General features: G+C 39.4%; 1 protein-coding gene across 1 annotated transcript; it reads right to left on the bottom strand.

The window, feature by feature from the left end:
• Nucleotides 1-1,371: 1,371 nt before the first annotated feature.
• Nucleotides 1,372-15,148, bottom strand: TNNT2 (troponin T2, cardiac type). The gene is made up of 15 exons (XM_053457816.1): nt 14,990-15,148; nt 12,324-12,372; nt 11,497-11,516; nt 10,184-10,225; nt 8,644-8,691; nt 8,179-8,200; nt 8,018-8,078; nt 7,757-7,873; nt 6,548-6,625; nt 5,961-6,071; nt 5,025-5,134; nt 3,686-3,776; nt 2,924-2,964; nt 2,678-2,683; nt 1,372-1,688 (listed from the first exon to the last, which is right to left on the bottom strand). The coding sequence occupies exons 2-15, from the start codon at nt 12,356-12,358 to the stop codon at nt 1,637-1,639; spliced, it is 834 nt and encodes a 277-aa protein (XP_053313791.1). The 5' UTR covers nt 12,359-12,372; nt 14,990-15,148; the 3' UTR covers nt 1,372-1,636.
• Nucleotides 15,149-22,347: the final 7,199 nt, after the last annotated feature.

Genomic DNA, 22,347 nt, shown 5'->3' with positions numbered 1-22,347 from the left:
GATTAAATAATTGATGGGCCTGAAATCACAAAGACTAGTGTTGTGGTGTGATCTCACTGAACCGCTCAGTAAAATGTGCTTGGTTCTACCATGACTACTCCAAGAAGGAGGTATTTGCCCCTTGAACTTGTGTGCTTAATGCACTTAGATTCTACTTTTTGTCTTTTCTGCAACACGGCTCTTAACCCCTTAAGGACAGTGGGCGGTTCCTAATCCCATTGAAAACCATGCATTTTGAGCCCGTACATATATGGGCTTTGTCATTAAGGGGTTAAAAAATGTTGTGCTTAATAATTTGATTTATTGTATTAACAGTGCTGCCTTTTTTTGGGCCCTCTTCAGTTGAACCATCATAACCTTTTGTTAAGTATGTTATTCGGAATTTATAATGATAAATGTCTTTTTTAAAGTGAAAAGCGATTTTGATGGTAACTTTAGTTACTAATATGCTCTCCAGGACTGCTTTGCACTGCACTTTGTGCACCAACACGCTGTCCAGATACTTAATAAACTATGAATTAAAAAAAAGTCTCCTGTTTACCATCTATCCAAATCTTTATTTCGTACATCCCACTGACAGCTTGTTGGTCTTTGTTTATTTGTGGGTCCGGAATCTATCACTTCAGAAGAGACTGGATATAGTCAATCGATTTATGCATCATTTACTCTTAAACAGTCACCACTTATTAAACACTCATTGGGAACCATGTGATACACATAAGTTGTTGCCTTTATTAGCGCACTACAATTAAACTCTCAGCATACAAGCTTCATGTTCAGACAAGATACATAATTAGATGTGAACTAATAATTAGATGCAGCATACGATACCAAGAGCTTATGACGCCAAACACATCTGGAGGCTTATGAAGATTGCCATGTACTAATGCACACCTGATGTAGGCAGTACGGCTATTTAGTGTTTTTTTTTGAGTAACATGGGAAGTGGGTAATAAGGCAACTCATTCCCCTCATTCTCTCATGGGTGAAATATTTTATTGTAAATATAATGTCTAAACTCATAATAAGATTGTTTTTAGGTGAATATCCTCAGATATGTCCAGATATGGTCTTTATGGTGTGTTCGGTGAGTGTACAAGAGCATAAATGTACAATTATAATACAGGCCGTCCGCAGACCACAGTTTAAAGGAGCAGTAGTTGTTTGACATGGAGCAGTGAAGCAAGCTTTCCATGCTACACTGATCCCAGTGTTACCGCTAAACAAATAATGTTTCTGTTAAAAACACAGCTTGTTTATTGTCCTGGCAGCTGCTCCTTTTTTCCAGTCAGACAGGGTGTTCTGCACTCCCATTGCCTAGTTAGTGCAAGGGTGTCCAACCTGCGGCCCTCCAGCTGCTGCAGGACTACAAGAGCATTATGGGAGATGCAGTCCTGCAGCAGCTGGAGGGCCGCAGGTTGGACGCCCCTCGCCTAGTGGGATAGCTCAGTGTGTGCCAATGGCACATGACCCTGTTTTAATGCATACATGTACACAATGAATAGAGGAGTGTATAATCATGGGCATGGGTGTGCATGTCAGTTGTAGCCACATGGCATTTACATGTGTGTTGTTTATGCGCGTGTATAAGTAGATTCCAGACGGTGTGCTTTTCTCCTGATTTGCCAGGTGTTCTTCATTTCCATCTTCCTCCCAGTATACCCTTCCCAGCTCGAGGACCCTTGGAGCTGCAAAGTGAAAACATCAGAATGCATTGAAATACATATAACACTTTGTGTATAAACGGTTTCTAACCGTACATCAAAAAGTGATATCTAAACCTGCCAAATGATACCTTAATAACCAGTAAGAGTCTCATAGCTGTATATGTGAATGCATAGTAGGCAGTGGTACATCCTGGCCTACATATCAAACTCTATAGTCACTGAAGGTGACAACTTATTTTCCATATAATTGTGACGCAAGTTGTTTAATAGTCATAAAATGTTATTTCAGTGTATAATACATACACACCCACTCTTAAAGTTACATAATATGTATGCACTAATAATATGTATGCACTCTTTTATTGTCTTTTGGAAACCACCTGCACTTACTGTAGCTTAGACTGGTTTCCCAGTAAGTGCTCATAATGTTGGGTGGATGTTTTATAATTTTGTTAACCCCTTAAGGACAATGGGCGGTCCTTAAACCCATTGAAAACAATGCATGTGCGGGCTTTGTCATTAACGGGTTAAAAGTGGAATTGCTCCCATAGTTTTTTCTTCACTTGCATCACTTCAAAAGCAACTTAAACATAAAAATAGTTATGGTTTTTGTACAATACATTGTTTTTACCAACTGTTCATCCAGGCCCAGTCTACTAGACAGTCACACCAAGTCCTTATCATACTGCCTCTTAATGAACCATAGAAAGGCTTAATCACCCAACATTAGTATCTGACTCAGTACAATTTAAGGGGTTAAATGACTTCATTGGCACAAGCCACCAGTTAAGTGGGATGCTTTTGTAGGGAATGTCACCCAAATATCATATCGCTACTTACAAAACAGTATGCCTGCAGGTAAATTCCATTTACTGGAACAACTTGAAGTAACATTCACTTTTGCTTGGTGCTAAACTACATTTTTACACTTTATGCAATTATATACAGAAATATCTTACAATATGTTGCAGATTCGTAGATTCAGTATGGCTGTTGCTACAGTCACTCACCTCTTACTGCATATTTCGTCATTTCCAAAACAGGTGCAGTTGATCAGCAGTAAAAAAAAAAGGAAAAGAGACAGTTTAGGCCTATTTTCGGCTTCAATAAATGACATAATAGATGCATACAATGCTGAGGAATCAAAAACATATATGTATAAATAAAAAAAGGCTGGGTGTACTTGTTTATTAATAGGGTGGTGTGAACAAGGATATAGGAAGAGTCAAAGGAAGATTGTAAACCAAACCACTCACAGCTTCTGGTGATCAGTAACACGATTCCGCAAGACATTGATCTGCAAGAGTCAGAGAGATAATTTTGAACAGGAAAAGGTCTTCTACAAACTGGAGAAGCATACAAGTATCTGTAATTTTAGCATTACACTTCACTGGGACTAAGGGGCCTAGTCCAGACCATTTTCCCTCCTCCACCAAAATATCAAGTAGGCATTATGCATTCTGGTAGGAAGCTCTGGTTTCTCCTGGCATCCGCCAAACCCAGATATATCCATCAGACTTCCAGACAGTGATGAGAGAACACATTTCCACTGCTCCAGAATTCGGTGGTGATGTGCCAGCTGAAGCTTGGCATTGTGCATAATGATTTTTGGCTTGTGTGTTGTTGCTCCAATACACACAGGCACATTACAGTATATGCCCTACTTGTTTCAACACTGTTCTGCGACTGTGCGTGGCCTACCACTTCGTAGCTGAGCTGTTTTTACTCCTATACACTTCCCAATAATAACACTTACAGTAGACTGGGACAGATCTAGTAAGGCAGACATTTCTCCAACTGACTTGTGGCAAAGGTGGAATCCTATGACACTGCCATGTTTAAAGTCATGGAGCAACTCAGTACGACCCATTCTACTGCCAATGCTCGTTTATGGAGACGGCTGCCTATGTGCTTGAGTTTATACACCTGTTAGCAATGGGTATGGCTGAAACCTAAACTCAATAATTAGGAGGGGTGTCCACATACTTTTGGTCATATAGTGTCCGTAAAGGAATTACCTCATATTTCTGCTTCTTGAACTTCTCCTGCAGATCAAATTTTTCAGCCTCTAGTTGATAGATCCTGTTAAACAATCGCTGAGCTTCTGCCCTGTTCATATATGAATATATATTATTTTATTTCTACATTATTTTACATAACTATAATACTATCTTGAAAATCACATTTAATACCATTTTTGCACTGATTAAAAACCAAAGTGCATTTGGTGCTTCAAACTTTATTTTTTCCAAGCACTCAATGTAGTAATATCACATATACTCATTGCCCCATTCATGTCTTCACATGGGGTGAGCAGTTAACTACAGACCAAGCCCAGCCAAGTGCTCCAATATTACAGTGACCATTAAAAAAATTGGGTGTCTGGTGATCAACTAGTTCAGCTTCATGGTTGTGCCATATCTGAATTTACATACAATTCTGAAACATAATTACAAAACAATGACAACATACCTTAATCACTCACACATTACACAACAGGCAACATAAATAAAACCATTCAGCAGTACTTCAGAAATATTCTGTAACTTCCTTGTGTATACTAATTACAATCCAGGCAGGGACAGTGCACCAAAAAATTGCACTTTAAATTTTGCAGAATTCTCAAATTACTAAGAACTCGGCATTTAGTTATACAAAAAAAATAGCGTTTTAGCCACAGTAATTTCGCATTTTTTGGTGTGTACAGGTTAGATCCTTAAATGTCCAGTAAGATTGTTTTTGTTATAATTGTTTTATTAATTTAGCGTGCACAATAATTCAATTATGTCCCACACATACTTGTTTATTACTTAATCTGTTTTTTAAGGTTTGTTAATTACACACTATGACCTACCTATCCTGGGATAATTATGATCATTGACATTCCTCCTCTTTTTAAATAGTTTTTGGAATCATGCACATGTTGCAAAGTGTCATCAATACAAAACACTGGAATGTTGGAATAAATCTCATTGGACATTCATAGAATGCTTAGGCAAAGTTTGCAACAAATCCCAAAATGGTCTGGATTATATATACCGTATATTCTTTGAGTCCAGAGTCAAATCAGCATCATTTGCTACTGAAGCTTCTATGCCCAAAATTCTAATGATGCTATGTCAGTTTTTTAACACATACAGATTGATGGCAGATAAGAAGCATTTGGCCCATCTAGTCTGCCTATTTTGCATGATGTAAGACTTTTAATCAGTTCTAGATCTTATCTTATAGTCAGGACAGCTTTATGCCCATCCCATGCATGTTCCCTTAAAACATTAGCCTCTCCTACTTTATTAATGGGCGAATTATTAATTGTATGTGTATTGCTTTCCACTCTATTCCATGCATTAAATATACCTCACTTTGTCTTCACTTAGATTGTCAATATTCAGAGATTGCCTCCTCTCTGTCAGTATCATTTTTTTCTTTTCTCGTTCGGTTTGTTTCTTTCCTCCTCTTCTCTCTGTCTAGAAAAACACCACACTCCTTTAGAGCAAGTTCCAAAATATATCTTTAAATATATACCTTTAAATCATTCCCCCTCCCTCTGTGTAAATTGAATCGTGGATCTACGGAAATTCACCTTATTATCAAGAATTAAATGCAGGAAAACATTTTGTTGCGTTACAGTACATGTCGGGACAAGGCTTGCACGGATTCGTCTTGCTGGGAAAGTCTGCATGTGCCAAATATGTTAACTGGGACCTGTTCCCATTCTGTAAGGCTTACATAGGAGCATTGTGTAGACAAAATATAAGACTTGCCATCATTTTAAAACGAGAAACAAGTGGTGAAAACTGGTAACACCCTAGTATTATTCTTGCCGGTTGCTCCGTGTTTTCTACTTTGCACAGGATTTGCTCTTTATACTTAACCCCTTACTATTTGTGCAAACTTCGAATAAGTTGAAGTAGACACAGAGCTATATTGACATTGATTGACAACGAACGTTCCTCCATATGAATATGTAATGGTAACTGATATATGACACTGCACTCCACTTTTTAATTTTCCAAAATTGGTAAGGGTCGACAAGTGAAGGTGGGGCAATTGTCTCACAAGCTTAACTGCTTTGAGGATTTGTTGACACTAGCAGACGCTGTTTACATTTTTTGTGGACATTTCCACCATAAAATCTGGGGGGGTTTGTTGTTGTTGTGCAACCCAATGGTAAACTGGAAGCTATAGCAATCCACATATAACCTGCCTTGTTGCAGCTTATGGTAGTTTCTCTAAGTATGGGTGACAGTCTGTAATACTCATACACAAGATAAATAAAGACACAAGATATACTTTTTGCAGATATCCTCCAAAGTGCATCATGTTGGATAAAGCTTTCTTTTTCTTTTTATCTTCCTCTGCTCTCTTTCGGTTTTCCTCCTCCTCTTTGCGCGCACGTTCCTCCTGAGATGTAAAAAAAGCAATACAAGGTGCTTGAAAACATTAAACGATAAGTCATCTAGGGGTTAGAGAAAACAGAGCTTACAGAAAAAAGGAATATAACATACCAATGTCCTTAAAGACATGCCACGAGTACCTACATTACCCTAATAAACAAACAGCATATTTAGGTTTGGTTATTTTTGAGGGGATGACCCTTCCCCTGGATCAGGAGACCAGAATTCATGGATTCATACGTATTTGTTTTAATGTGGCGTCTATATTCAACTCCAAGTTTTGTCTTAAGCTGTTATATTAATGCCAGCTAATTCTGGCAGGGTGCATTGAGCTGATTCACTCGGTTTTGCTTCACATCAATAGATCCCACTGCATTTTTTAATTACGTAAGTGTTTTGGGCTCTGACTTTTATGGCTCGAATTGTATTTATTTGAACGTTCCGCAGCAACGATAATGCTGGCACTGCATTTGGTATACTCACTGCCACTCTGGTCTGCCTCTCTTTTTCTCTTTCGTTTCGTATTCTCAGCTGTTCAGCTCGTTCAGACCTTCTCTTTTCCTAGATCGGATAGTAAAAAGCAACCGATGATAAATGATTACAAATAATAATTTACCGGTAAGGATATGTGCTGGATTAACCTTTTAAAAGATTTTTTTTAGACTGTGAACCCAAAGTGCGCATCACTCCAAAACATCAGCAGTCTTCATTGTATTTTAAACATGTGAAGGCAGGGCCGGCCCTACCATGGAGCAGAATGGGGCAATTGCTCCAGGCGGCACTTTTGAAGTTGTCAGTACCCGCTCGGCGCCCCTCTCTCTCCTCTGTGAGCTCTCTAGCTCGGTCTCGGTGCTGGCTTGTAATGCTGAGCGCCGGAAGATGATGTCATTTCCGGCGCTCAGCATTACAAGCCGGCACCGAGACTGAGCAGGGAGACTTGCCACAGGACTGCTGAAAGGTAAGTACAAAGGGGGGGGGTAGATAATAGGGAGGGAGAGGAAGGGTAGATAATGGGGGGGGCATTTTAAACTTCACCGCAGGCGGCATTATGTCTTGGGCTGGCCCTGTGTGAAGGGCTGTTAGCTAAATTGTGTTCAAGGAGGGATGAGCTGACCCTGCATGCTTCAGTCAGTGAGGTGACTTTCAGGAAATTTTACTGATTTAAATATGTTTACTACAGAATCATGGGAGCTATTCTTGGTGCCCAATCTCAACGGGGTTAACTTCATAATAGGGAAGTCATGGAGATGAATGAAGGCAAACAAGCATCATATGGGATTGCTATGTCTTGGTTACCTCTATGCTGTCATGAAAATACCACACACCTAGATTGTTTAAAGCCTGAATCCACCACTGGCGCAGGTGTATGGTAATACCTTCTTAAATGAGAATACCTTATTTAATGCGTGCTACCATATCTGATGGAAACGCAGCTACCTTCACTTAAGCAAGTGAGAATGTAGGAGAACAAATGGGTTATAGTGATAATTATCACTTCTAATATAGTGAATAGTTGGCAGCCAAAATATTAGGGGATGCCACAGAGCTGTTCAGTGGCTGGTTTTATAGTCTTACTTCTTGTGCTGATATTATGCACCACATTTTTATATTTGTGTGGCTCCGTTAAATTAACTATGTGTTTTCTTCTCTATTCAGTCTTGTAGTCTTTTATCTTTAGGTGTGCAACCATACCATGCGTTCAGTCAACTCCAGTAGCTCCTCCTCTTCTTTTTTACGATTCTCAAAATGAGCTTCGATAAGAGTTTGCAGTTCTGTAAGATCCTTCTCCATACGCTTTCTATGTATGTCCTATGGCAACGAGGAGACAAGAAGGGATGACAAAAAAGTGGACTAATGCAGTTTGATTCAGATTCTTGGAAACATGTATATTAATGTGTGATCTATTATAAATTCTATTGCTGCACATACGAAATGTATACTTTTTTTTCTTACATCAAAATCCACTTTTTCTCCATCAGGTATTTTCAGTGGTATCAAATTGGGCATGAAGAGCCTAATAAAAAGTTTTAAAAAAGTTATCACTCAGTATCTGTTATCATCTATTCTGTTTAGCCCCCCCACCTCCCCCACCAACCTCAATAAGGCCGACTTACTTTGGTTTAGGTTTTGATTCCTCTGGTTCCATAAATGCCATATATAAAATAAAAAAAAGATAAAATGAAGAACAATAAAAATCCAGAAGTGACACCCTGTGCATTGCAACAGCCTTTGTATGGATAAGAGTCTCAAATGATTATTATTTGATTGCTATAAAGCTACCCATTGTACAGCGCTACAGAATTTGATGGCGCTATATAAAACAATAAATAATAATCATATATCACAAAACTCTACAACACGTAAAATTAATTCAAATACTTTTATAAGTGTTATGATGTCATGTCTTTTCCAGCTTTATTGTTACATTGTATAGTAGCTATTTACTGTCAGGGCTCTGGTGGCTGTTAAGGTATTGGCAAAGATAAAATCTAGCCATCATTAGTATTTTGGGGGGGCTTTCAACCACAACACAGTAGCATGCCTGTGTATAGAACTGGTGTCCACACTGGGTAGCTCACCTTCCTCTTCCTCGTGTGCTTCATTATCTGCTTCTTCATTATCAGCAACTACAAGTAAATACATTTAGTGTAAAAAAAGTGGCAAGCGCTACCAGATAATTATTATATATAACTAATGTGAAACTAAAACAGGCTACTCAACAAGAAAGCAACTCTTTTACTGTACTTAAGAAAATAAAATACAGCGAACAAAAGAACTTGGACCACCCCTGTGCAAAAACATATCCATGGTGAAATATTAATCAAATTAATCAAACTTATTTTTGCACTGGGACGCTCCAAGCTTTATTATTCATTAATATACACTATATGACCAAAAGTATGTGGACACCCCTCCTAATTATTAAGTTTAGGTAAATTAGCCATACCCATTGATATCACAGGTGATAAAAGAAAGGCATGCTACATCCATAGACAAACATTGCCAGTAGAATGGATTATACTGAAGAGCTCATTGACTTAGGTGTCATGACATTTCTGCCCTGCTTGATCTGTCCTGGTGTACTGTGCTATTATTGTGCAGTGGATGCATCTAGTAACAACACAGTGCTGAAGTGCATAACAGATACAAATCGCCAGTGCTCTGTAGCATCACTCATTAAAGAATTCTAAACTGCCCTGAAAACAACATCAACCCAAGCACGACGACAAATGGGTTTCATGGCTGACCAGGTGCACGCAGTGCCAATTGTTGGTTTTAGTGGTGTAAAACATATCACCACTGGACTCTAGAGCAGTGGAGACGTGTTCTCTGGAAGTTGGATGGACAAATCTGGATTTGGTGGATAAGAGGAAAGAGCTATTAACCGGAATGCATAGTGCCCTCAAGATTGTAAGCTGGGCTCTCTCCACCTAATGAAACGGTTTGTCTTAGTCTGTCAATTCCAATCTTGTCATACCTCTTGAAAAAATGTATTGTATTAAGAGCTGCGTAAATTGTTGGTGCTATATAAATAAAATGTAATAATAATAATAATTTTGTAATGTTTTGGTGGAGGATGGATAATGGTCTCGGGCTGTTTTTTTAGTTCCAGTTAATGGTAATGTTAATGCTACAGTATAGAAAGACGTTTTAGACAATTCAATGCATCCAACTTTGTCACACCAGTTTCTGGAAGGTCCATAAACACACCAAGAATTTTGGCGTGGAGAAGCTTAAATTGCCTGCCCACAGCCCTTACTTTAACCGCACTGAACACCTTTAGGATGAATTGGAACACAAAGTGCCATGAAGAGCTTCTTGTCCAACATCAGTGACTGACCTTATAAATGCTATTTTGCCTAAATGGGAAAAAATTCCCACGGACACACTCCAAAATGTTGTGGGAAGCCTTCTCAAAAGAGTGAAGGCTGTTATAGCCGCAGAAGGCATAACAACTCTATAGTAATGCCCATGGTTTAGGAATGGTAGCCCAACAAGTTCATATATATGTGATGGTCAGGTCTCCACATATTTTTAGTCGTACAGTTTAGTAGTGTACATATCTACCAATCTATTGCACATATCTATTCATCTACATAACTCGCAAAGTCTACTCACCATTTTCTTCTGTCTCCTCCTCTCCTGCTTCTGTTTCTTGCACTGAAAATTATTACAGTATACTGCCATTAAACATCATCAAAACTGATCCAAGCTATTCTTTTTTGGTGAAAATAATTTCATGGGATATGATGTAATCGAATAATAAAGTAAACTTTACGGAGGGGATATTTATAATATTTCACATATGTGTGAGCATGGATGTTTATATGAGTATATGAGCATGGATGAGTAAAAGTCTATGTGTGAGCATGTATGTGTTAATTGTGGTTGACCATGGATGTGTAAATATAAGTGAGTGTTCGTGAGTATTTGTGTTGGCGTGAGTGTGTATGTCTGTGCAAGTGTGTGTAAAAATGTGTGCCACTGCGTATGTAAGTTACTGGGGGAGAGGCAAGGGAAAGATGGGAAAGCCCGGTGGAACCCCCTGCGACCCCTTCTTCCTGTGTCCTCGTACCGGTCTAAAATTGTTTAGAAAGGGCCCTTCCGACCTGCACTGCACCAATCCAGGTCGGAAGGGCCCTTTCTAAACTATTTTGAACTGGCACGGGGAGACAGGAATGTATCGGGGTCACGTTTCCCGCGGAGGGAAAGCTGCAGGAGTGAGTAAGTGTGTGTCATTTGTGTGTGTTTAAATATGTTGTATGTTGGAAGGGGGGGCAAAGAAGGCACAGACTAGTTGTGTGGGGGCAATAGTGGCACAGACTAACTGTTGATGTGTGGGGGCCCCGGGGTAATTGAAAACAGAGAAGAGAAGGGAGAAGAAAGAAGATGAAGAAGAAGATGCGGAAGCAGAAGTTGTTTGGCAGAGAAGGTAGGGAAACATTTAGAGAGCATTAAAAAGAGAGTAAACGTAAATGAGAGTGTGAGAGTGTGCAAGAGTGTGTGTGAATGTGCATGAATGTGGTCCCACGTAATTTGATGGAAATTGAGCTTTGTGCTTTGTTTTCATCTGCTTTGTGTGGATCTGCTCTCGTTTTGGAGGCTATGTAAGAATCCCAGAATTTACCAAAATTCTGTAAATTGCAATTCGTACAAATCCAAATGCACAAGTCAAGTGTTTATGCATTCCCTTTTTTGTGTTTTAGATCATTAACAAAAGAAAATGAACAATGGGCACTTTTGTCTTTCAAATGTGCTTTAGGATACTTCATTACTGAGCCTACTCCAGGAATAACGCTCTTCTTTTATTTGTGTTTGATCCAATCTAGAGAATGGTTCCAAAAATAACCAGCTATCACTTCTGTTAAAGTGTATTTGCACAGTTCTCTCATCAATAATTCATGTTACAAACAACAAGAGAAAAATGTTACCTTCTTCCTCTTCTTCTTCTCTGTAGTAAGAAAACAAAACATGGTTAGAGCAAAGGGACAGTAAAAAAAACTGACTTATGGATGATGATGCAATTGACTGGTTTTGTACCCTTAGAAATGGGGTATACCCTTAGGTATGGGGCCTATTGTGCAGCAGGGTAGCATGAGAAATATAGTGCAAAGATAATTAATTTTAAGGAAATACTGCAATGTGTTCATTAAACTTCAAGTTGATCCAAGATGCTATAATAAATAATTATAACTTACTATAGAATGATTTACTTGAAATTTAAGACAGATGTGAGAAAAATAACAATAACATTTCCGAATTTTTGTTTCAGTCGAGATGAATTAGGCTGTTTAACCTTGGGTAAAAACTTGTACTTAACCACTGCTACCAAAAAATAGAAATTCCAGAACGTGGTCATCAAATCCCCAAAATTTACGTATAACCTATATTTCGACACTGTTAATCTTTCATTCTTAGGGATTTATATTTTCTATGTTTGATTAAGTAACAGGTTTTATGAGGGCTTCTGGTTTTCGAAGCCAAAGTCCATTTAATATAACTTCAATTCAAAATGTTTTCTTTTTTAACCAAACTGCCATAATTATTAACAAGGTTGAGGTGTCCCAATTAAAAATGAGCCCCATGCCTATTCCAATCATCTTGAAGGTACAATAAAAAAGATGTATGGTTTTGCAAACTAAAATTCTTGTGTTTTATTATAGTTCAACTATATTGACAGCAGCTCAAATGCACCTATTATACTCATGACAGTCCATGCTATTTGTTCAGACATTATTTTAATTTAAAGTTTACTCACTCGTATTCCTCGATGATGTCCTCTGTGTCTGACATTATGTGAGCTGGATCTAAAGGGTTAAAAATATTAGCAAATGCATTAAACATGTAATTTTAGCGTCTTAATATGCCCCTTTGATTAGTTCACTATGTCTCAGGCTGATCAATTGTATAGAAAAACATGTTACTAATTCATTGCTTTTTATATCTACATAACAATGACCTTAAAGGGGAACCGTTGTCATTTTAGCATGATTAAGTCCACCAATAAAAATTACCTATTGCTTGCTACTTTTGACTGGCATAAATATTTTGTTTAAACATTCAGCTTTGTTGTCAGAGCATTATCAAATTAATTTAATGTTCTTAAATTCTCTCCAATCTCCTCACCATCTACTTACAAAGGCTGCCAGAACTAATTAACAACAATCAGCAACTTAACAGCTGGGGAGAGGTAACAATGGGGAAGAATAATCACACAGAACATGCAAAGTAGAATTTAGATGGGGAATCAAATGTCCCATATAAAATATTTGTATAATTTCTGCCAAAAATAAATGCCTACATCCCTTTCGTAGAAGCAACCAACCACTGTCAGGAAAGCTCTACCATTAGAATCATTTATTTTACACTATGATATTCAGGAATGCTTTATCTCTTATCTATGGGAGCACTTTCTGAGCATGTATAAATGGGGTTTTTTCTAACCCCTTCATGACCCTTAGGATGTACTATTATGTTCTCAAAAAACATATCAGGGTGTCATTAGACAGGTTGGAGTCTATCCATCAGCAGGAGCTAGCATTGCCCACTGATCTGATGTAATGGCGCTCAGCTTGAGCACCGATGACATTAGAATAGAGGAGAATGCCCGATCATTAAAGTGAATATAATGGCTGGCGAATCCCTTTAAGATTCCTTTCACTGTGGTTTACACATACAGTGAATTTTAAATATATATATACATCTGTAAACACAGTTCTATTCTATATATAGGACTGTAAAATGTATGATTTTAAGAAAAGTGTCAATTCTCCTTTCTAGTCTATGAACCACTTAAATTTTAGCTGTGTAGTTAAGAACATTTTACCAATTAAATGTAAGATTAATATTTTTTCCAAGCAATGTGAGTCTGCTTCTAGCTTCCTGTGTGAGCTCTTCACATCCACATATTCAGAAATAGTCAAAGTGAGAAATCAAAAAAAATGAATTGAATATTTAGATTTAGATTAGATTTTTAGAAGTAACTTTGGCTGGAGACCTTGTTATCATTGTTAATATTCTCAGCTTGGGATTTAGAGCATTATGTTTGGCATCTGTACACTCAGAGCTTTCTTATCAGGCCTTCCTGACATCTCCATGTATGGCTGTCCTGTTAGATGGCTATTACCTCTGCGGTTGATAAGTGACATTCCTGACGTCTGTTCCTTCTCTGTTGGCATCAGCGTTAAGCAATTAACACTATCGCTGCCTGGATAGGTAGCTATTTAGACATAAACTGTCAGTTCTTTCCAACATGCCATGTAGTTAATTGTTACCTTATTTAAAGTTGAATTACATATCCCATAACACATAACAGATACTGGGCATTCCCATCATTGGGAATTGTAGTTTAACAGCATCTTGAGAGTTATCTGTTGTTGGCTGCTCCTGATAATGGCTGGTAGAATCCACGCAAACTACTAGGAGTCTGCTTGATTGGCATCAATGTTGAGTAATTCAATTATACCTTTTTTACTGTAATGGATCAGCACAATGTGCCAATTATTTCTCATCTGTCAACACACTCTCTGTTTAGTTTTCCTCCCCATTCTTGCATACCAACATGCAGCACCCCACCCTATACCTGTTTGTCAACTTTTAGACTTCTCTCTGAATTATAGAAACATAGATTATGAAAGCTAACATTAATTGGGACCAAATAATTTGCCTATTGCCTCTATATTAGCAGCTCGTATATTATTATTGGTTCCATTTTCCTTCCATTTTAATTAATTGTTACCACTTCCTCTAAACATTGTTTTCTTTCTGATTGGTTATTTAATATATATATATATATATATATATATATATATATATATAGAGATAGAGAGAGAGAGAGAGAGAGAGAGAGAGAGAGAGAGAGAGCAGGAGAGAGAGAGAGAGAGAGAGAGAGAGAGAGATTTTTAAACAAGGCCTAACCTTTTTTCTTAATATATATATAAATATAGTATTAGCTACTCTTTTCTTGTTTCTTTATCATATTTGCTACTGCTTTCTCTATTACTTTATTTAAATGTTATTCACACATACAATATAAAGTCTAATTGCTACATGTATACATTCTTGATCATTGTAGAATGTTATTCTGTTGGTAATGGTTTGTATTTGGTACAAAATACAGTTTAGTCTTATTTCTTAGAAAAAAAAGCATAAATGTTTGAAAAATATGCGTAAAATATTACAAGATATTATTTTAACTTTCATCTGTTTTATTTTCATCTTTAGAATGAACATGTACATAATTGGAAGGAGCAATTCATCTGATGCTTCAATTTGATGTACTGGCATATAACGTATTCTTTATGTGTAAGTTGTCATAATGTCTCCCTCTATCTAAATCAAGACGTGTTTACAGAATATAAGCTTTCCATACAGCAATTATTCATATAGCAATTATAATAAAATAGCAGTAAGGAAGTCTCTTACCTGATGGTTACGCAGTGAACTAGCTCTGAAGGTGAAAAAAGAACTCTAGAAAGAGGATATCCAGACGTTATATCTCCTCTCTAGACAAGGAGATAAGGATAGTAGGGGGTAAGACGCACTACATGTATGAGAAAGATTTGGACAGGGGGATGGAGAATGACTCCAGAGGGAGGTTCTTGTGATACTATTCTTGGTTATCAAAGAACCACTTTAGATATTGCGCTCCACCATATAAGCGCATATGTCCTCTACACAGAAGGTGAGATTCTGTATAATAGCCTTTAAATTAAATAAACCTAAAGGAAATATGTACGTAAGGCTTCATTCATTTACGTTTTAATGGAATTACAGCGCTACTGGAGGAATGAAACTTAAACACAGTATTTGCACAATCACTCCTTGCTTTTCTATCTTTAACCACAAGCAAAATACACACCGGTTTTAAGCATCATTTATGGCTGACACTTTATATGGCCATAGTAGTAAGCCTGCTATTGTAGCCCAAAAGGGCAATAAGGCTCAGGAACAGCAGTATTCTGATGAAGTGTGATTTTATTTACAAGTGAACACAACATAAATCAAATCAACAGAGGAGAGACGGGATCGCGTATCCCTTTTTGTATAAAACAATATTGCATTTCCAAAATATTATGCAGACATGTAGGAAAATAGACAAACAACAGACTCGTCTTATGTGTTCTGTGCTATGCAGCCCTCAATCATAGGCTTAACACAACATATATATCCGCAAAACTAAATTGTAAAATAAAAGCCTAGCTCCTAATTGGAGCCCTCTCTGGCCACGGGGTTCCGGGGGTGGCAAGTGGGGGCCATCGTCCTCCATGGGAATTGAAAGAGGTCCACTGGGAGAAACTGTTTCAAGTAGGTTAACTAGACATAGAGGCAGAAAAAACACTCGGCAGCTGACAAAAAAAACTTTGAAATCTGTACACCCCTCTGCTGTTTGAGTGGTTTGGTCTGCTCTCTTCATCCCCCTCTAGCTGTTCTTCTTCTCTTCACTGTAGCTGCAGCTTCATAGACATGGAGACCCTGCCTGGTCAGCGACACAGTTTGCATGCCGCAGACAGAAGGTAGTTTTATTTCAAACATGTAAGCACGCAGAATGATTTACCCCCTTACTGACCCTGAGACACTGGGTTTAGCCTTTACTATTCATAGTAAATTTAGTGATCTACTTCAACTCACTGTAACCCTAATACACACACACACATAGGGTAAATAAACCCTGAACAATATAGATGAAACTACCACTTCAAACATTATTAATGAAAATATGTTTAGTTATGGAATAAAAAGTAAAATCGAAAACACTTGCATACACAAGTGTGTTGGTTTTTTGATATTTGCCAAGAAGCATTGATTCCATAATCCTTAACACAGGGCAGAGGGGCAGCTGTCTTCGGTCCAGGCTTACCTTAAGGGGCCACAAGAGGTATTTTGGGACCCGTCAACAGGGCCGGCCTTACTATGGAGCAGAGTGGGGCAATTGCCCCAGGCGGCACTTTTGAAGAGGCAGCACTTTGCCGCCCCAAGAAATGCTTTAGGACGCCGCAGCAAGCTATTATTAGCTAATGCCCGCTGCGCAGAGTGTCTTCTCCTCCGTGATTGGAGGTCAGCTCTTGCGTGGCAGCATGAGTTTCCAGAAGAGCACAGTGACGTCAGGCGTCACGTCAGCGCTCATGCACGGGGGGGGGGGAGTTGGTAGTTTGGGTCTGGGGATTGGCATCATTTCACACTTCGCCCCAGGCAGCACAATCCTTGGGCCGGCCCTGCCCATCAACAGCCATATTGCAATTATTTGGTATTGTCTGGTATGCCAGTTAGGGTTGTTATATCATCCATTTTTGTTACACACAAGTCCTAAGTGCTGGATGAATAAACTTGAATAAGTATTTAATGGTATTCTGCTCTGTGATATAGCCCGTACACTGCACTACACGTGGGTGCTCAGCAATGTGTGAAAAATAGATGTGTCCAGGAAAAATGGCTATCCTTTGTGTTTTTGTGTTTGTTCTCTTACCAACTACCAGTCTTACAGTATGCGCATGCTTGATCACTAAAGGTAGAGGTGCCACGGGGCATCAGCGTGAGCTTCTGGCAGCAGGTATGGCCAGGCTGGCGGGACAGGTATGGCCAGGCTGGCCCAGATGGCCCTGTTTGGTTTTTGTTCAGATACAATGTACTGTATAGTAGAGGCATTAACAAGGAATGAAAAGAAATCATTTAGAAGTATACAATATATATTAAAAATACTGAGGTTGTATAAATGTTTGTAAAAATAGAGCTCCATAATTTTGACAATTCATAAGAATTTACCACAGAAAATATAGTAATGATGACTATGAGCCAATGAACCAACAAACCTAATTTAGCCCATCTGGTCTGCTGTAAAGACTTAATTAGTCCTTGGTCTCGTTATAGATTCAGGATGTGACAGACATGTGATGTGATTATGTGATTATTCCCTTACTCTGTTAACCTCTACCACTTCTGCTGGGTGGCTGTATTAGTTATCTACAACCTAATCAGGGTATAAACTATAATTCTGGTAGAATTGGTAAAGCAATGGTGTTGAAAAATGACAGTCATCCATTTAAGGAGCCCTAACACTCCTAACAGCTAATAACGTAGGTGATAAGTTAATGTACAAAGATTCACTAGCCTCCAGTTCATTTTGCTGAGTTACTTGATAGTGTAGCATGGAAAATAATTTTGAACGTATGTTGCTAAGTTTTTCCTTTTTTGTTTTGTGTATTTTTCCTTATTTTTAAGCCCTTTTCTCCAATGTGTATTGTGTACCTGCAGGAGAGCCCAGCCACCATTTTTTAATTGCGTATATGTAGCCTGCTCATTAATATGGTGGCAACTGTGTTTACTCATTTATGAGGTGAGGGATAAATCAATTTGCCAGGGACATTTTTTGTTATTATTAGCAACAGAGTTGTTATGACCACAGCTATATAACAGCCACAGTTCTACGGTGTTATGTCTACCAATATTTGTGTGTTGTATTATGAAAGTGTGCCACTAGGTGTCACTGTGGTGATGTGTTTCTGGTGCATTCTTTGAATGGCATTTTTTGTTTTTTTGGTGTCAGCGGTATGCATGGAATGCAGCTACAGAGTTTTACTGTTATGCTGTCCAACATGTGATTGGTCTCGGTACAGATGACATGGACTTTTTCAGTGACACCCTTCCATGACAGCCCGGACCCTGTTACTATAGGTGGTACATGTTTAGGTGGAGGCAGGCCCGAACTGGCTATCAGGCATACCTGGCAAATGCAGGATGGGCCAGTGGTCAACTTACTAATACTGTCATTCTAGCAGGAAAGGATTCTCATCGCAGCAAGTTTAAAGCAAGAAGTTCCACAACAGCTACACAATGACATCACAAAAGGGCTGCTCTGTGAGTTTGGTGGTCTGGAATCTGTCACACCAACTTGTATAGTATGTACATGGACATGCTACCTAGAGATGGTATGGCCAATGTCAGTATGAGAAGGGTTAATTTGATTGTATAGGCATGTGTTGCCAAAACATTTTTTGAGATAAATTGGTCTGTTGAAGCTGGGACTCCAACCAGGGCCCTCTACAAGGTGTGATATCTTACAGTGGACATGCCGCTATGTCTACTTGATCCACCATATGCCTGTATCCCCTCATAGATACTGGATTCCTTTGATATGCTCAGTGACCACTAGCAGTCAGGAAAACCATTTCTTCCAGGGTTATATCCAACACATACATCAATAATAACCCATAGATTCATAATCATACCTCCTTTTGTGCATATCTAGAACGGGGAAAGCACACCCTACAAAAAGAATACAAACATGGCCAGTACAACGTAAGCCGTTTGGGAGAAATTGTGAAGTCCGTGATATTCAGTCATAAGTAGCAAGTGAGACATTTCTATGGACTTCATAATTTACAAGAAAATTATAAATGCAAGAATTATTGCTGTGGCGAGCACAGGAGGGAGAATAAGATGAAAATGAGTTATTTTGATTGATATGGTTCCACCACACAAGGGGGAGATCACTTATGGTTCCTATAGGTACACCTTCCCTCCGATTATACCACCTCTGGGCCGGCTTGCAAACGTGACATGAACTGGGAAAAAGTATAAAGTTAATGAGAGGAAATTGGTCAGTGTGCTTACTAGGGGCCAGGATCTAATTTTGAGTAAGTCGCTATCTTTCCTTGCTGGAGCCCTACCGACAGAAAAACTGTTACTTTACCATTCAAGTGAGTAGTTAGGTTTTCTGTAATGTCTTCTTTTTATTTTATCTGTTTGGTGTAAATAATCTGTTTATCATCTTTTTTTGTATGCACTGTTACTATTTTTTGTTCATAATAAATTCCTTTATTAAGTTCTGCCTTTGTCAGGTAAAGACTCACGTTACCTGATGAGACCATTTTATCAGTAATTTGAAATCACATAATTATTTTGTTAAACAGGGGAGGGCTGGCAGCATAAGGCCTGGGGGGCAAGTCTAGTCAACTGGCCCATTGCGCCATCAAAGCGGCTGCGAGCGACATTGAAAGCGGCGCCTCATTCCACCGGTGCCTAATGAAATTAAAGCGGCCGGCGTGCACGCACCACGCTGCCCAATGGCCATGCCTCAGCTCTTCATCCCACCCCTTTTAAGACGTGGGGGAAGAGCACAGCCATTGGGTCTGACTGCCGCACGATGCAGGGGTGTACCTAGAGTATTTGGCACCTGTGGCAGATCCTGTATGTGGCACCCCCCCCACACACACTTTAAAACTGCATAGTTTCTATGGTTAGGCAAACATTGACAGGGGTACCTGGCAAATGCAGGATGAGCCAGTGGTCAACTTACTAATACTGTCATTCTAGAAGGAAAGTATTTTCATCCCAGCAAGCATAAGGCAAGAAGTGTGACAACAGCTACACAATGACATCACAAAAGGGCTGCTCTGTGCGTTTGGTGGTCTGCCATCAATGTGGATATCACAGAACTGATATCAAAGTGTGCTTTCTGTTGTGATCAGCATACTCAGAGGAAGAAACCCCTAATAACATCCCCACTGCCTGGGGGCCCATGGCAAAGGATTGCTGTTGACCTATGTGAGCTGAGTGGGAGGAAATAAATGACTGTAGTAGACTACTACTCAAGATGCATTGGCTAGTATTATGTTTGATGTAGATGAGGAACCCAGTATGCAGGGATCGGTATAACAGTCTCACGAATAGAATGGTCAGGCAAGCCTGGTCAGGAGAGGAGAAATCAGCGTAGTCAGGATCAGGCAAATATCAGCAACGGTAATCTCAGAGGGGATATGATAACATTATATAAATATATGCAGGGCCAATATAATGCGCTCTTCAGTGACCTGTTCATTAACAGAAATGTACAAAGAACAAGAAGTCATCCTCTGAGACTGGAAGAGTGCAGGTTGCATAGACGACAAAAGAAGGGATTCTTTACAGTGAGGACAATAAAGGTATGGAATTCACTGCCAAGGGAGGTGGTGTTATCAAATAAACTAGATTCCTTCAAAAGGGGCCTCAATATTTTCTTAGAAAGGCATGACATACAGGGATATAAATAGAATAACATTAATATTTTAGAGCTTCTTGATCCAAGGAGAAATCCGATTGCCTCTAGGAGTCAAGAAGGATTTTTTTTCCCCTGATGGCAGAATTCAAGTAGCTTAATTAGGGTTTTTTTTGCCTTCTTTTGGATCAAGAATAGGAAGGTTAGGTAGAAGGGTTGAACTTGAAGGACTTAGGTCTTTTTTCAACCTTATTTACTACTATGTAACTATGTAATCGAAATAGAATGGTCAGGCAAGCCGGGTCAGGAAAGGAGAAATCAACATAGTCAGGATCAGGCAAATAACAGCAACGATTTATCACTAGGAACACTCGTTTTTTTAAACTTGCTGCGCCTCTAAGCCCCACCCCCACCTTTGATGACATGCAGTGTGCGTTTTGTCGCCTCCACAGAGGTATTTAAGAAGAAGGGGGGCGTGGTGTACACAGAGGCACACATCCCTCCTCCTGGATGGACAGTGGCGAAGGAGGTACGACATGAGTACCCACCGGACACGTGCACCGCAAGGACGCCGCATGGCGAGGACCGCGACACTCCTGGGAGACGGGAAGAGGAGGCAGCAGAGGAGGTATGCATCGAGTACCCGCTAACCGCAGGTACTCTGGTGACTGGCTACACTGTGGACCGTGACAGCTGGTTATCACAGTGAGAGGTGCTATTTCAAAGTGTCATCTCTCATCTAAAAAACATGTTTGCTAGATGGGGCATTCCCCTAGAGTTTGTGATTGATAATGGCATGCAGTTCACCTCTGATGAGTAGTTCAGAAAGGAATATGATTTTCTGCACACCACATCTAGTCCACAGTACCCGCAATCCAATAGGGCTGCTGAGAGGGCCATCCAGACTGCGAAGCATATCCTGAAACAGCAGGATCTGTACCTAGCCCTCATGGCTACTGTAGGCTACTGGTGCCAGTCCGGCTCACCTCATGTTGGGCCGCCAAATATGTACAGCAATCTCTTAGTGGAGTAGTTGACAGTCTTCCATGGGTTGTAAAGGAGAGAGATGAAAAAATCTTGCCAATCCTTGCCCTCTGTCTGAATTGTTCCCCTGGTCAGAGTGTCAGAGTGAAGATGGACGAGGAGAAAAGCTGGAAGACCCCTGCTAGTGCTGTGTGCCACTCTCAAGACCCACTTTCCTATGTAGTACAGACCAACACAGGTGCCATGATTCGCAGGAACAGCAGGCATCTTCAAGCCATTCCAGATTTAGACTGTGGAGAATTACCTGGGGAACACTGCACCAATACTCCACTACACCTTATCTCCCAACCAGAACATAATACTGTACCTCCTGAAGGATCCCAGGTCCCCCCTGCCTCCAATAACATCAAGACTGCATAATGTTTAGTTAGTATGGTAACATGAAGAATGGGAAGAATAATCCCTATGTTACTAGGGGCTAGGGTAGTCTATGCCGATGCTCAAGTCAGGAATATTTTGTTGTTCGGTTTAAAACATATGTATTTTTCCAGGCTAGCTCTATGCACCACAACATCCTTAACATAAATTTTAAAACCAAAAGGGACACTACCATGGTCCCGATATCGTTCTGTCCAAAACTTAAGGTTTTGATCTCTCTTTTTTCTTCCTGAATTTGTATTCCTGCCATATGGACCCCCTGTAACATATGTACAACTTAACTATTCTTACATTTTCATTCATTGTTTCATTTGTCGCTTGCCCCAGAAATCTCTCACATAGGGTCACTAAAAACCTAGAGTCACCCTTGACTATAATAAACAGTATA

Source organism: Spea bombifrons, chromosome 2, assembly GCF_027358695.1.
Source record: "Spea bombifrons isolate aSpeBom1 chromosome 2, aSpeBom1.2.pri, whole genome shotgun sequence".
In the NCBI taxonomy this organism is placed as follows: Eukaryota; Metazoa; Chordata; class Amphibia; order Anura; family Pelobatidae; genus Spea; species Spea bombifrons.
The sequence above is the reverse complement of the archived record's forward strand: the minus strand, read 5'-3'. Positions and strand labels throughout refer to the sequence as shown.